Raw genomic sequence first — 17190 nt, 5'->3', positions numbered from 1 at the left:
CAAAAGCCGTTAACTAAGCAACTTGGAAACAGAAGTACTAAAACCCCCTAAAGAAAGAGTAATGCTTGAGGACCTAGGAGCATTTGATATCAGTAGATAGCACTTGACCTTTTGCCCAGATCTGGCCACAGCCTTCCTGCGCATCAATCTGACAATTCAGTATACTCACGCGCCCAATGCAACAGACAACATAGGAAGAGAAGACTTTCCTGACAATATGCAGTATTCTTGAGATGAAACACAAGGTCAATTGTGTGCTTGAAGGTGATGTCAATTGTGAATAATGCTGTGAAGGATGGTAGGGCATGATGCGACAAGGCAGCTACGGTTCTTGCACGGGCAAGTGTGCATGTCTTGATTCTGCCTACTGAGCCATCTGCTTGTACTGTAATCAAGCAACAGAACAAAACACGCAAGAACGAAGGGCTGCAAGGGTGAGGAAAAGCTGTAAAAACCCAGATTAGGCCTACAGCTAATTTAGTACAATACAGAATTACTGTTGTGGGTGGGTGGGGGGGGGGAAATGCCACTGTTCTAAATCTGCGCGACAGAGAAGGAACAGCAGCTACAGCAACTATATGTTGCTATAAAATTTGGGCCCAAACTTTAAAGCCCAAATACGGATCTCGATTTTGCCTAAATGAGAAGCTTAAGCAGCCAAATAGTGATGAAAGGTTTGGCATAGATCACAGCTGCTAAGAGAGGCACCGGTTGAAACCCCACCACCCAGAATTATTTACAATACCTATATATCTGGAGATATGTCAACTTCCTTGGCAGACAAGCACAGGTAACTTGATTGGGGTGTTTCAAAAAAGGAGAAAAAAATTAGAGAAGGAAAAGGTACCATATAGAGATATCACTCATCCCAAAGTGGTGGGGTAGAAAGAGATATCTTCTTCTCCAGAGGAGCATTGTAGATCAGGAGCTGGTTGGGAACTGGGGGCAACTGCGACACTGCATATTTTATTTGCATTGATTATTTATTTATTAAATCTCTACTTCTTGCAGAAGTCTGTTTGAGTGAACACTTGGAGAGGGACACGCAAGGTTGTGTTTCCCTGAGATCCTGCCTCAAAACAAAATAAAGATGGAGGTGGAGAAGGGGGACTAAGGGAAAGAGCAGGAGAGAGAAGGAAACCAACTAACTTGACTGTACTCCAGAACAATTAAACAAAGTGAAGCCTTCGGTCCTCTCTTAAAAGTTTTATATGGGGAAGGAGGGGTTTTTCTGGATAATTTTTTTATTTCATTTTCATTCCAAGTGTCAAAAAATATTAATACAGTTATTACGAATGTATATACAGATTTGTCAATTTGCATGCTTCTCTTCCTTCTCCTCCCCCAAATCAAGGCTTATATTGTACAATATCACAAATCAGCCAAACAAGAGGATAATTCCAGCTTTTCACCTTATCAAGTATCTTCAAATACACTTAAAAAATTTTTTTTTAAAAAAAAAACAAAGCCTGGTGCTGTTTGTGAAAAAGAAACAAACAAAAAATCCACCAGAGGCTTAGCTAAATGAGAAAGAAAAAGCCTCGGTGGTGATTTAGATGTTGATCACCAAACTCCTGGCTCTACAGATTCATCATTAATGTCAAAGCCAGTGATAAAGCAGCCGAGTTTTATTTATAGCTCCTGCTGCTCTACAAACTTCCTGCACATTTCTGTTATGTAAGCAAAGCTCTTTACATCTGTACCACCCCCAACAATAGTCATTTCACTTGTCGTTCACTTTGAGTTGGAACTAGCACGTTGCCGTTTCCATGACTACCTCCAAAAGCTTCCCAACCCCGCCCCCCCCAACCCCCAAGACAACAGTTGAACAAACAAACTGGGTGCAGGAAGAAGAGAAGAACTGGAGTTTGCTTAGCACAGCGGTTCCAGATAGACCTATAAAGCAGATTTCACAATGCAAAGAGGTTCCAATTTGAACATATACATATACTGCTCAATCTTTACATTTACTTCTTCCTCCTGCAGCAAGTTCTCTCTATTATCCCTTCCCTTTCTATTCCCATTTTAAAGTATTTATTATTAGATATTTTATTTCACTTTCCAGCTCCATCTGGTATGCAGGCTGAGACCCTACCTGCCCGCAGACTGTCTTGCCAGAGTGGTGCATGCTATAGTTATCTCCCGCTTGGACTACTGCAATGGACTCTACATGGGGCTACCTTTGAATGTGACTCGGAAACTGCAATTAATCCAGAATGCAGCAGCTAGACTGGTGGTTGGGAGTGGCCACCGAGACCATATAACACCGGCCACGGCTACTTTTACTCAGTATGCAAAACATTGGTCCAATAAAAGGCTATGGCAGCGCTAGGAAGTGGGCAGACAAGTGAGCAGGATGTGGCAATGAATCCCACTTGAAAATTGCCCAAGACCCACAGGTAAATCCCAGTCTACTGCTCTAGAAGCACTGCGGTACAACAAAAATATCAAACTGTTCCGAGGTCAGGAAAGAAGCAGCCATATGTTTGGTGGTAAAATCCTGGCATGCTTTAAGAAGGTCAGTTGGGTTTTATTAAGAAGCAAAGTGAAACAAACCACTATAGCCCTTATTATAGGACTATGGTAGAGCTTCCATTAAAAAGAAGAAGGTTCCATCATACTATATATGCCTTAAATGTTTGATAATTGCCTGTCATCTCCGTAACACAAAGAAATCCAAAAATACACAGTGGAAAACCAATCCAAAATAAAATCTTCATCACAGCATCTGTCTGCATCATTGCCACAAATGATATTGGAAGTTTAAATAATTCAGAGCAGCGCACTTGCTATCTTTGCCACATCTCTGAGTGCATATATTATTCCTGAAGCGCAACCAAAACAGGAGTAATATGTTTTTGTTATTTCCATACAGAGAGCCTATTTCAGTTAAAAAGTGGAGACGTTTGAGTTAACAAGTTATTTTTCTTTCAGGAGAAGAGGATTTAAGACATTAAAGCCCTTTTCACAGCTAGTTAGGACAGTATTAATGGTTCCTACAGATTTGTGTTTTAAAAATCAAGCCAAGCCAATTTTGTCACAATCATTCCTCTTGCTCTTCACAGGGATGTTGTCTAGCTCAGCTTTAAGTTGTACTCATTTTCTGCTGAAATCAAGCCAGCTACTTCTGAGCCCTAAGTGTGAAACCAATGTCTTTAAAAGCTACTAAACCACCCCAGCCATAAGGATGATCCAAGATGAAGCAATGAGGCTCTGCTAGATAAACCTCTATAGAAACCAAATATTTGCTTTCTACTTGCTCGATAGACATTTACATATAATTTATAATCCTTGTAATATGAACCAAACATGAGAGATAATAGAATAGAATAGAATCATCAATACGATACGATAATATAGGACCACATGAGCTTGCCCTCAATTAACCCCATCTTCTGAAGGGCAGGACCTTTGCCCATGGTGGTACCAAAACTATGAAATTCCCACCCTTGGGATGCTCACTTTTCCAAAAAGTGTTTGGGATTTGGATGGCTATTACGTAACATACTTCCTCTGCTGATTGATTTTATTTAGTGCAAATGCCCTAAACTACAGTGCTCTAGTAACCATGTGACCAAGCCTAGCAAGCGCCTTGTATGCCAACCAGTTTTGTACCACAAGAGAGGCTGATGCCACTGTACCACCTGAATGGAATGGTATCTATAAATGCCTGTTTAAGATACTTACCGATTCTAAAGAAAGAGGGGGGTTTGCCCTGCCGGACTTAAGACTCTACTATGAATCGGCAGCTTTCTGCTGGTTAAAAGATTGGCTACTTCTTGAAAACGCAGACGTTCTAGATTTGGAAGGATTTGATAACAACTTTGGTTGGCATGCATATATCTGGTATGACAAGGTTAAAGTGTATAAGGGTTTTAAAAATCATATTGTCAGGAAAGCACTATATAATGTTTGGATACGGTACAAAGATTTATTGGAAAATAAAACTCCCAGGTGGCTCTCACCTATGGAGGCCAAGGAGGTAAAGAAACTTAATATGAGAACTAATTGGCCGAAATATTCTGAAATTTTAGAACAAGAAGGTGGTGAATTTAAATTACAAAGTTATGAGAAAATAAAGTCCAAGGTACGAGATTGGCTCCATTATTTTCAAATAATGGAGGCTTACAAACAAGACAGGAAAATTGGTTTCCAGGTGGAGAAATCGAAACTAGAAACAGAACTGTTAGAACCCAATACTAAGAACTTATCAAGAATGTATAACTTGCTGTTGAAGTGGAATACATTAGATGAGACAGTGAAGTCTGCTATGGTTAAATGGGCACAGGACATAGGTCATGACATTATGTTTGCTGACTGGGAGCAGTTATGGACCACAGGTATTAAATTCACGGCATGTAATGCCTTACGAGAAAACATTATGAAAATGATTTACAGGTGGTACATGACCCCAGTCAAGCTTCCGAAGATTTATCATCTGCCCAATAACAAATGTTGGAAATGTAAAGAGACTGAAGGTACCTTTTTCCACCTTTGGTGGACCTGCCCAAAGATTAAGGCCTTCTGGGAAATGATTTATAATGAAATTAAGAAAGTGCTTAAGTGCACCTTTAACAAGAAACCAGAGGCATTTCTCTTGGGTATGGTCGGCCAGTTGGTGCCGAAGAAGGATAAGAATTTCTTTTTGTACGCTACTACGGCAGCAAGGATTCTTCTAGCAAAGTATTGGAAGACACAAGAGCTACCCACGCTGGAGGAATGGCAGGCGAAAGTGATTGACTTTATGGGATTGGCAGAAATGACCGGCAGAATCCGCGACCAAGAGAAAGAGACTGTGGAAGAAGATTGGAAGAAATTTAAGATGTATCTTAAGAACTATTATAAAATTGAGGAGTGCTAAAATGCTGAGGGAAAAGAAGACATAGAATTGCAGCGGCAAATTGTGTTTAATTTTAGGGTGGAATTGAAAAGGAGAATGAATTTACATTTAATTGGTTAAGAAGGGTTGCTGAATAATGGTTTAAAATTAAGGATGCAAAAAGGGAAAGGTATGGGGAAGTCCGGGAAAAGAGGGTTATGGAAATAAGGTTAAGAAAATATGATTTTTTGTGTTTGTTTTTATGTTGTTTTTGTTTATGTTAAAAAATTTGGAAATTAATAAAAAATTTATTTAAAAATATATATATATATATATAAATGCCTAGGCCAGGATCCTTAGGAAAATGTCATCGAAAGAGCTGCCTGGGGCTCAGAACACAAACTGCAAAGCACAGCAACAGGGTTAGTTACAGCTGTAGGAAGTAGTTCCTACAGCCTTCTGAAGCAGTGGGATTTCAAGTAAAGAAAGTTGTTATTATAGTAAGTCCGAGGATTGCTTCGGAAGCCAAAATTGCATATAGTCAAAACACATTGGGTTCAATGGTGGGTGAGATTGACAAAGTCTTTTTACCTGCATGCCCACACCCCTTTCCTGTTTTTAATTTTTTTCTTGCCAAGTGTGTAAAGCTGAATGTGCAGAAGTTAAATATGCATAAGTTGCTGTATTTAAAAACAAAAAAAATGTTATAAATAAAATGGTATCCAGCTGGCTTACAGCTTAATTTTTCATTCTTTATGTGATATTTACAGGAGGGATAAAGAGGGATTCAAAATCCTCAAAACACAGTTCTAACTAAAATCTATTATCTTGCCATATCCCTTGATACAATTAACCAAAGGTAAAATGAAAGGTAAAGTTGTAGAAGCCAGACAGTGTGAGGACGGTATTGCAACAACTTCTCTCCCTACAAAGAAATGATTTTGTATGGTTGAGATTATTGAAGAGAAAATAGACAAATGCTGTATGGGTGATTCAAGCCAAGGACACAAATCACCATCAATTAACAATTCACAACAAGGTTGTTCGTTACATACTAAGGTTACTTTTATAAAACATATAAACACATTTTTTCTGAGCTGTCTTAGACGAAGTAATCCTTAAGAACTTAATACTCTTAAATGCAATTAGAACAATTTCCTGTTTCCCATTCTCAGTTCAAGCTAGAGACGGTACAGAAAAGGACAAGTAAACGATGAAGCTGTTTACTTCCTTAAGAGTTAAGCCTAACAATATGGCAAAAGTGGAGGAAAAATTCTCTTTCGTAGCAACAGGTATTTAGGATCAGCCAATGAAGCAGATCAGCAGTAAACTGGGGACTGACAAAAGAAAGTAATTCTTCACACAGTCTATAATTAACTTAAGGAACTGACTATCACAAGATGGAATACCATCACCACAATTTCAAATAACTTTTTAAAAAGGATTAGATAAATCTGTGGAGGCAGACAGCCATTTATATAGACCTATGAGTGCCTTTTCAACTCCTTCATATCTGCTTGTTACCTTCCATTGGTGTCCGGTTAATCACAGCTGAAAACAATGTCTCACCAGAGTTCCAGGATCACATAGACCAGGCTTCCTCAACCTGGGCCCTCCAGATGTTTCTGGCCTACAACTCCCATGATCTCTAGCTAGCAGGACCAGTGGTCAGGGATGATGGGAATTGCAGTCTCAAAACATCTGGAAGGCTGAGTTTGAGGAAGCCTGACATAGACTTAAGTGTGAAGGTTCCCCTATCTCAGATACCCACACAAATGCATGGATGTTGTGGGCAGGAAAAGTTATGCAACACCAGGGCAGGGTCAACAACATAACTTCCTTTCTATACATTTTGCACTTTCAATGTGAGCAATGCATGATGGGGGTTGAAAACCAAAGGGGTATCTGGTTTGATCCTCAGTGTTCCTATGGAAACCAGAAGCTGTCCACATTAGTTAGGACTCATTTGTCAATAAACCTGGTCAACCTTTAAAGAACTGTAGTACAAGATGGGTTGAAGGATTGAAAGCCCTGTTCCGTGCCCAATAATCATGGGATGCTTTTGCCCAGCTGCGCTGTGGCCCATAGATTGCAGCAAAATACTGGGCATGGTTTTGCGCAATATATTCTCTATGTGATGGGCTCATGAGAAAAATCTGTCCCATGAGCCCTTGCTGAAGAGAGGAGAGGAAACTCTATATAAGGCTGCTTCCCCTGGAGCTCACGGACATTTTGCTTTGAGAGCTTCCTGCCCACCCTCCCGCCCTTGGGTTAGAGCAATTTTGGGTCACTGGTTGACAGGGCTGGAAATGATTCCCACCCCCTCTCAACCTGATAGGCACTTGGTTTTCCCTCAGTGAAAATATGGCTTTCCGTTGTTAGGCGGAAGAACATTGTTTTGTGTGATGGCAGAAATGGCATTGGGCAGGATCAACATAGTATAGGGAGCCCCCATAAGGGGCCCAAGGGGAGGATTGACCACAGCAAACCTAAACGTGGGTTCAGTATCTGGTTGGAATCTGCACCCTGGTTCCCCAGTGAGACCTTGCTTGCTTGGCTTGCAAGGTTCAACACTGGCCGAGTCCCATAGTATAAGTTTGGAGCGATCCAAACCCAGCTAATCCATTTCATCAACATGAGGCTTGTGGAATGATGAACTGATCCTGGGATCCAATGCCATGCCCACCCTTGCCCTGCCTGCTGCTGTCAATAAAAAAATTGGCCTGATTTCATCCCATCACAAGGGTGGCGCTGTGGGTAAAACCTCAGTGCCTAGGACTTGCCGATCGTATGGTCGGCGGTTCGAATCCCCACGGCGGGGTGAGCTCCCGTCTTTCGGTCCCAGCTCCTGCCCACCTAGCAGTTCGAAAGCACCCCTAAGTGCAAGTAGATAAATAGGTACCGCTTTACAGCGGGAAGGTAAATGGCGTTTCCGTGTGCTGCGCTGGTGCTGGCTCGCCAGAGCAGCTTCGTCACGCTGGCCACGTAACCCGGAAGTGTCTCCAGACAGCACTGGCTGCCGGCCTCTAGAGTGAGATGAGCGCACAACCCTAGAGTCGGACACGACTGGCCCGCACGGGCAGGGGTACCTTTACCATCCCATCACAGTCTGGTTATTTTGCTGCTCTCATGGGTCACATAATTTGCCTGCCTAGGCAAATAAAAGCTTGTTCTTTATTTCTTCCAGAATGAACAGAAACTAGTTCACTTTGTATAAGAAGGTTTGTTGTTTTTAAAAGAAAGATGTTGGCTCTCCAAGTTTTAGTCCTAAAATGAGAAAGCCTGTAAGAGCCTGCTTCCAGCATATGGGTGGGTAGGAAAGTCAGTTGATACAATCCTTCATATCTGGTGGAAGTATTCCAACACTGAGTCTTACCCAGACAACATGTGCACCTGCTTCAGAAGCTCTGCAAGTTTCACAGGTTAATAATACATTATACAGGTGGTACAGTTGCAACTGAGAAGTCATAGGACACGGGGCACACTCAGTATTGTCAAATGCTTCTATGAAGCAGTGCACACACAATGTAGACTACTTTAAACTACACCAGGAAGAGTGGATTTCATACAAGGTGCCTGGTATAACATAAAACACATGTTTGTTGTGGCAGATGTGAAGTACTTACAGACCTCTAGATCTGCTCAACATGAAAATGTCCTCATTTTTTTAGCTCACAGTAATTTTTTGAGACGCTATACCCCACCCCATCTAACTTCTAGTCATCTGAGATCAATGTGACCAAACCAAGTGCTTATTTATCCAAATAATCAATTGTCTGAAAACTGTGTTTAGTCCACTGACACTGGAACACAAATTTCAGAATATGTCAATATTACTCACTAGACATCAGCTTCACCAGTGGATGCCAGTTCAACTTTGGCAGACTGGGTATTTCTAGTTTTCACAATAGAAGTGTTGCATAATATCAAATTACGCCAAGATGATCACACTCTCTAAACATTAGAGCTGGGGAGCCATGCTTCCAAATATTAACATAAAAGCATAACTTGTGGTATGGTAATGACATAAAGGAAAGCACTCCACCAACTCATGAACAATGAGAAAGGAGTAGCCATAAGAAAATACTAGCTGATACTTACTTGGCTTTGCATTAACAGCAATATTCTCAGAGGAATGTTGGGGAGGGAATCTGCAGTTTTCATCTTGACCTTCATTGCTCCCATACTCTATAACGTCCACATGCCCAAGGGGAACACTCCATTTTAGTAAGTACCTTTCGCCAGTCACAATGCCACTGTTTTCATGGGAAGAACTGAAAGAAGGCCACAAGAGAACAGTTTACAGCATGAGAGATGTTTTAGCAGACATTTAAATTCCAGCAGACACTTTCAACTGCATAGATAACTCCAAACTGTATATAGTGCTTTTAATGTCTTGTTTTGTGCTCAAAGTTCACTTTTATTTTTGGTTATTGAGGGCACTGAAAATCTCATGAAAATGTTTTGATATACTTTTCTTTATTTTTTTTTCTCCTAAAGGTGTTCTACTATTTTTAAGCTGCTTCGGGGGGGGGGAGGTTCCAAAGGAAAAGTTATTTTCCTAATTAAAGGATAAAATGATATCATGCAAAAGGAAAAGGCAGTTTTGCAGGCTTCCCTTCACTCTCCCCCTAGGACACAGTGCTCTGAGGAAACACCTTGTATAACTATTCTGAGACCTTGGTTACATATTGCTTTTATGCTTTGCATAGATATTTACATTAGAATATGCCGGAACCAGCCCAAGGCGTTATGCTGTGCGAGGCAAACCAGCAACTAGAATCCCACCCCCACCTCAAGTTTTTGTTTCTGACAAGTGACTCTATTCTTCCCTGATAATAACAATGATAATAAGTACACTTTAATGACACCCAAAATCAGCTGCCTGAGGCGGCAACCTTCATTCTGCCTTATGATAGGGCTGGCCCTAAGAACAAGCATATGAATGAAGGCTGATAGATTAAATATATATGTTCATATAAAATCCTACAAGAGGAAAAAACCAGGCGCACAGTAGAACAGGAGAAATATTAGAATAGCCACAACAACCCTTCATTTTAAATCACAAACACATAACAAGACCGTAAATTTTCAGATGGAAGGAGAGGAGAAAGTTGGAGAAATTATAAACCCCATTAATGATAACAGCATCTAAACAACCTGTGGGCAGAACTCTGTCCATTGGACGCTCTGTAGGAAGGAGGCAATTTTTGCTGGCTGCCCCTTCTTCCTACAGTCTCCTGTGCTTCTGGAAAAAATGTGCTAGATGCTTGGAGGTGGACGACATACCCTGCAAACAACATTCAACTTGGCGATGAGAATGCAGCTTAGAAGTGGCAATCATCCCTTCTGCACTGCTCTCCAGTAGATATTGCTGAACCTCAGCCCCTTCCATTTGCAGAAGGGCAGTCTGGATGCGATTCAATATGCTTAAAAGTTGTTAACAACACGTATGACTATATCTAGAGAAATCTTGGATCAGAATTGCTTGCTTAAGTTGAGAAGGTTCTTTTTTCCTTCTAGCGTTTTTAAACTGGTGCTCAGAAACAGGGTAGGCCTGTTTTCTTCAATATGTCAAATTCAGAGGACATGTTGCAGTTGCCATAGGAATGCTGCTGAATAGAGCTTCTCTGTGATGAGAGACCAACTCAGCCTACATTTGTAAATATGTGCCACCTACGCCCTCATGCAACCCTCTCTCTCTTGAGATTCCTAGCAGCACTAGATGGGGCTTGAATAATGCACTGTGACTTGTCCACTTGTTTGTGAACAATGGGAGAAACAAAAGGGGGAAGGAGCCCAACTGTGATCTGCAAAACATGGAGCAAAAAGATTTGCTGCATCATGGCCTAATTATATTATGCAAATAGCTTCTGCAATCCTCACTCCACTTGATCGGATTTGTAGGATGGGCATTGGTGACCTATTTTAAAAGATGGAATGTGTATATGTCAGGAAAATCTATGCCAGAGCTTGAAACAGAGCTGTCCCACATCTCCCACATTCAAAACACGAATGATTACAGTGTTAATATCTACAAACAAAAAGGTACTTTCTAATCCGCACCCACAGAAAAAGCCAAACAGCTCACAGTGAGTTAGGTCTAAACAAACTCAGCATCCTTCAGAATGCTGCTGGAATGCAACTCATATTATCTCCCAACAGTCTGCAAGGGGTGAGAGTTTGAGTTAGAGTAAGTGGCCTTGGCACAGTATACCTAAAGGAGCCTCTCCACCCCCATTGTTCAGCCTGGACACTGAGGTCCTCCTCCGAGGGTCTTCTGCTGGTTCCCTCACTGCGAGAAGCAAAGTTACAGGGAACCAGGCAGAGGGCCTTTTTGGTAGTGGTGCCCTCCCTGTGGAACACAGGGAGAAATAAACACCTATCTAACTTTTATTGAAAACATTTGAAGGCAGCCCTGTGAAGTTTTTAATGTTCGATATCTTTTTTCGTATTTTTACTATCCTGCTAGTTGCTGCCCAGAGTGGCTGGGGAAAACCAGGCAGGTGGGCAGGGTATAAATATAATAACAACAACAATCTGAAGGGCAACAGAAATCAAGGTGATTTGGGCCAGATTCTCAAGCCATCTAACCCAGTGCCATAGTTCTAGCAGATATCCCTTGATGTTGGACATTGAACAAGAGACCTTCTACATAAAAAGCATGCACTCTCACTGACCTGGGTCCCTTCCCATATTCACAAAATCAGCAGAACAGAAAAGTCATGTGTAACAGTTACAGCAACACAGTTTCTGTTCAGCATAACTGCATCCTCTCTCTCTCCACATTCTCAGATATCCTTTTCAGCCTTAGGGCAGCATTGCTCCTTGGCCAGTCCACCAAGAACCACATGCAAAAGCGGTGTGTAGCCACTTCACAAAACTTAGAAATTCACACACACAACAAACATGCACATCATGCAGCCCCCCACATGCATGGATGCGCGCGCACACACAGTCTCTCCTTTTCTGCAGTGTATACTAATAGTTTATAACTCCGCTCTGAGTTGACTATAAAATCATAGATCTGACACTAACAATCTGGCTCCCAAACAAGCCAGGCACTTTTGCAGCCTGTTTTATGAATGTTTACTCAGACATAAGTATCACTGAATTAAGTTGGGGCTTACTCTCAAGTGTACCTAAGATTCACAGCTGTAAAGATCTCTTAAAAGGTAAAGGGACCCCTGACCATTAGGTCCAGTCATGGCTAACTCTGGGGTTGCGGCACTCATCTCGCTTTATTGGCTGAGGGACAGCTTCTGGGTTATGTGGACAGCATGACTAAGCCGCTTCTGGCGAACCAGAGCAGCGCAAGGAAACGCCGTTTACCTTCCCGCTGGAGCGGTACCTATTTATCTACTTGCACTTTGATGTGCTTTCAAACTGCTAGGTTGGCAGGAGCAGGGACCGAGCAACGGGAGCTCACCCCATCGCGGGGATTCGAACCACCGACCTTCTGATCGCAAGTCCTAGGCTCTGTGGTTTAACCCACAGCGCCACCCATGTCCCACACTCTTCAGGGTACCCTACAGCTAAGCTGCAACAGGAGCAGCAACCAAGCCACTCTCCCTGCCCACTTGCCTAGAGGAGGACTTGTTGCACTCTCTGTAGTTACATATTTTGGCTACTCTTGAGAAAGGTTATGAGGGATCGTATCTCTCTGAACCACAAACACAGAGGAAGCAGAAGGCACAAAGATTTCAGAGTACCGGGATAAGGAAGTGATACCCTGCTTATGGGGTGCAGTGCCTGCAATGGCTTGCAATCACTTTTGAGGTGCTTTTTGATATCTCCCATAGGTATTTTATTTATCTCCTCAAACCCATGGAACACCTCAACATCACAGTGATCAGCACAATTAAAAAAAAAAAGACAAAACAGTGCTGCCAAATTTCAGGAACTCTCCCACTCTCTGTTTTAGAGAATGCAGGTAGAATCTTACCGGACATTCACAGTCGCACACATCAGTACATCATTTAACATGAAGAGTCGCCGCTCTTTGGTTTTCACGATTTCTCCTCTGTCATTGTAAACAGTTTCCAGCATATCATCAGTTCGCACGAGGCACCTGTTCCCACTGCTAAGTAACTGAAGTTTTGCAAGAGAGAGAGAGAGAGAGAGAGAGGGAGAGAGAACCCCAAAGTGACTAATTCATAACACTCCTAGAAATGGGGTTTTTATTTTTTGTTTTAAAAGCTTCTATGAATCAGGATCAGGCACCCACAACAGTTTTTGTAAATTTTATTAAAACCTTGGCTATGTCAATGCAAGTTCATCAACAACTTTCCTTGAATAATCACTTTGAGAATGGGGTCAAGGGGTGGTGGTTGCAATTATTACTGAGTAACAAGAATTTTGTTTTGCTACAGACACTCCCTCTAAACCAGCCTTTCTCAACCTGTGGGTCCCCAGAAGTTGTTGAACTACAACTCCCATCACCTCTAGCTAGCAAGGCCAGAGCTCAGGGATGATGGGAGTTGTAGTCGAACAACATCTGTGGACCCACAGGTTGAGAACCGCTGCCTAAACCCTCCTTTTGCCTTTAGGTTGGCAACTCCAACTCCAGAGACCACAGCTGTTGATTCCTACTCTGATGGGGTGTTCTTAAGGCAAAAATGATACAGCCTCAATCCAGGGATGGAGGAAGGGGGTGCGGTGGGGGCGGGCCACCCCAGGTGTCACAACTGAAAGGAGTGACAAAATGCCAGGCGGCACTCACCACGGGGCCTGCAGTGTGCCTGAGCTACACATCTCTCCTGAGAGTGACACGGTGGCTTGGGCGCCCGCAGCCTCCACGCTGCCCCAAAAGGTCCACCCGCTGGCTCCTCCTCAGCTGTAGGGCAGATGAGTGGGAGGAGGCAGGCAGACTCCTCGGAGCCCTGCCCTGGCTCGCCCTATCCCGCGGGCGGCTGGCCCCGCCCCTGGCCGCAGAGCACACGCACCGCCCGAGGCGCCCAATCGGCTTGCTCCGCTGCTGGCTCAATCCAGCCTTAGAATATGTTTTAGCATTTGAATGGAGACAGACATAGTATAAAAGAAGGGCTCATAGCACTGCACACTCATCAACACAAACCAACCCACCAGTCTGACTCCTGCTTGTTCCCTTGGTCACACTTATTTTCTACTTAATGGAAGCATTATTGTTTTTATTATTAGTAGTAGTAGTATATAACAACAACAACAACAACTTAAATTTAATAAATAAATTTAAAATTAAAATTATTAGTCGCTTGTTTGCCATGGAAATTCAAAGTAGCATTCAATATTTTAAGCAAAAAGCTAACGCATACATTTAAACCAGCAAAACCAAAAAAAATCTACAGGCCTGATTAAAAAAGAATGTTTTTGCCTTTGTTTAAATCTTTCCCAATGGGGTAAGTGGGACTTAGGAGAAGTGCTTATTTTTTTGGTGTGTTCATGTCATGCCCACTTATTTCATACTAGTTTCTGACTCCATTTTTTAAAAAAGGAAAAAATGCCTTTGAAACATATATCCTACACAACATTAGAGGGAAAAGGTTAAAAGGTACTGGCTGGAGTTGTGTTTTCCAGTTTGCTTGAAACAGAAATACATTTGTGCAAAGTATATGTTGAAGATATGGGGAAGGATAAAGACAAAAAAAGTTATTGACCTTGGTGGGTAAACATCTCCACCACAATTGCTACCCCAAACCACATGGTACATTTTAGAAGATGGCTTGTCAGCATTACAGTGCTACTGAACCAAACACATGACCTCAAAATGCCATTTTCCAGCACAGGAAGGGGGGAAAAATAGACTCCCACACTCTCAATGTGAAAGGCATCTGGTTTGTCTGATATCTACTTCCTCTACAAGAGAAATCAGGAAGGAGCAAAAGGATGGCTGTTCCAACCTTGTTCAGATAACGCTCATTCATGGCTTTTGCGATTTGTTTTATTTCGCAGCGCTGATCTGCATCCCTTTTCCTTTCGTTTAATTTCTCTGCCAATGTTTCAAGCTCTGTGAGGGCCATCTGTAGAGGCAGTCTGTCAGGGTGGCCTTTAGTCGTGTTCTTCAACATATCCTTAAAAGACCCCCCCAAAAAACCCAAATTATTATGGTTACTATTTCAGCACAAGTCAAGATTTTTTTTTTATGATCTCATCATAAAAAATGATGATGGGTGATCCCATCATCACCTCTAAAGTGTACCTATAGCACGTGCCTGAGAATATGGTTGGCATGTCAAGAAAGATGCACAGACAAAAATGTTCCCAGTACCCCAGATTTGACAAATTTCCATCCACATCCAGGTTGTTAAAGCCTAGGATGTCTCCTTACATGGAGGGGTGAGGCAAGGGCCATATTTTAACCAGATGATAGTTTCCTATCAATCGCTCATTAATCCATTTAAACCTATTTCTATGTTGTGGGCTGTACATTACATTCGAATATACAGGCACAGTTGCATGTGCAGCACTAAGCCATGCAAATGAGCAAACATGCAGGCTTCTCAGAGCAAAGATTGTGGCTGCTATGCTCCTCCTGTCCTGCTCTTGCCGCACAATACTGATACTTTGGGTGCAAAATATCAGCATCTATGTATTGCATAAGGGGAAAAAATGAGGAAGTGTTATCAATGGTTCCAGTCCATCAGATCATCACCTGATAGATTCTGTACTGTTGGGCAAGTTCTATATTTCTGTGGAATGTTTTATGTTCCAAAGGATATTTTGCAACATGGCCCTACTAAATTCCATGTAGTCATGGCTCTACAATAAAAGGTGACCAACTAAGCAGTATCTTTTTCACAGACATGGAGTTCATATGGCTCAGGCATTAGGAGGCTAAAGGTAAAGGTAAAGGGACCCCTGACCATTAGGTCCAGTCGTGGACGACTCTGAGGTTGCAGTGCTCATCTCGCTTTATTGGCTGAGGGAGCTGGCATACAGCTTCCGGGTCATGTGGTCAGCATGACTAAGCCGCTTCTGGCGAACCAGAGCAACGCATGGAAACGCCGTTTACCTTCCCGCTGGAGCAGTACCTATTTATCTACTAGCACTTTGACGTGCTTTCAAACTGCTAGGTGGGCAGGAGCAGGGACCGAGCAACGGGCATTCACCCCGTTGCAGGGATTTGAACCGCCAACCTTCTGATCTGCAAGTCCTAGGCTCTGTGGTTTAACCCACAGAACCACCCACGTCCCATTTAGGAGGCTATCAGGAGGCTATTAATGCCAGCACTGGAAGCGGGGGAGGACTGAGGAAGAAAAGCTTATGAAACTATATACTACAAGTAGGATCTGTAGCAATATGTTGCACTGAGGTGGTGTTCAGCCATTTGACTTCCATCCCATCTTGCCCTGCCCCCTCCAATTTTCCTGAAGAATCCATTTGGCACTGGTGATATATTGCATGTCAGATTGCAATATTATTCTTATGAATAGGTACATTGCATAATTGCTTCTCGAGCTCGCAACTGGATATGGAACAGCATACAAAACAAAGCAGATGGAAAATTCAAACTGCTCATGAAAACCATTTGCATTTATTTGTATATGAAATTGGGTAATACTTGTACCATTTCTTGATGAAAACATACACAGTCTCACTGGCTTCAAAAATACAACTGCATAGTACATTACATGGTGCATTTAATTTTTACTTAGAATTAGCCAAATAACATTGAGCTGTAACCAATGAACAGTGCATGCAAGTACTTTGAATGATCAGACTGCACTTGCCTGTAGCAGTAGGATGAACTGAGGAAAGCGTTGTATGGGTTTCATCATTAAGCCATAGAGTGTAATTCTATCAGGACTAGATTCTTGGCATTGCTGTAATGAGAAAGGGCCAAGTCTTTCTTTGTATCTACCACATTTTTTTTAATAACAGAGGTAAAAGTTGTATTCACATATAACATAAAGATAAAGGACCTCTTGATAAAGATAAAGGCGACTATGGGGTTGCGGTGCTCATCTTGCTTTCAGGCCAAGGGACCCGGTGTTTGTCCACAGACAGCTTTTCCAGGTCATGTGGCCAGCATAGCTAAACCACTTCTGGCACAGCGGAACATCGTGACGGAAAACAGGGCATTCGCCTTCCCACCGCAGCAGTACCTATTTATCTACTTGTACTGGTGTGCTTTCGAACTGCTAGGTTGGCAGCAGCTGCGATGGAGCAATGGGAACTCACCCCGTCGTGGGGATTCAAATCGCCAACCTTCTGATCGGCAAGCCCAAGAGGCTCAATTAGGCAAATTAGCCAGTGCATAAGCTATGTACAGCTTTTGCTCCTCTCTTCCTAGAGTAGGGAAATAAATAAAGGAGTGGGTGATTTTGTGTCACTTGCCATTTGTTTCTCACAAGCGAATCATGATTGGGAAGCAAAGCTTCTGATTGTGGTTT

General features: G+C 42.4%; 1 protein-coding gene across 6 annotated transcripts in view; it reads right to left on the bottom strand.

Annotated features, from left to right (window-relative positions):
* Window positions 1–17190, bottom strand: part of ARHGEF10 (Rho guanine nucleotide exchange factor 10) — a 97503-nt gene that overhangs the window by 39827 nt on the left and 40486 nt on the right. For all 6 annotated transcript variants that reach the window (XM_079969649.1, XM_079969652.1, XM_079969653.1 and 3 more), the window contains 4 exons: window positions 16528–16620; window positions 14698–14868; window positions 12765–12910; window positions 8921–9093 (listed from right to left, as the gene is read on the bottom strand). In XM_079969649.1, the coding sequence (XP_079825775.1) occupies window positions 8921–9093; window positions 12765–12910; window positions 14698–14868; window positions 16528–16620 (583 nt within the window). The remainder of the gene's footprint in view (window positions 1–8920; window positions 9094–12764; window positions 12911–14697; window positions 14869–16527; window positions 16621–17190) is intronic.

This window comes from Podarcis cretensis, assembly GCF_951804945.1.
Source record: "Podarcis cretensis genome assembly, chromosome: 3".
NCBI classification, from domain to species: domain Eukaryota; kingdom Metazoa; phylum Chordata; class Lepidosauria; order Squamata; family Lacertidae; genus Podarcis; species Podarcis cretensis.
This window is presented reverse-complemented; position numbering and strand designations above follow the sequence as displayed.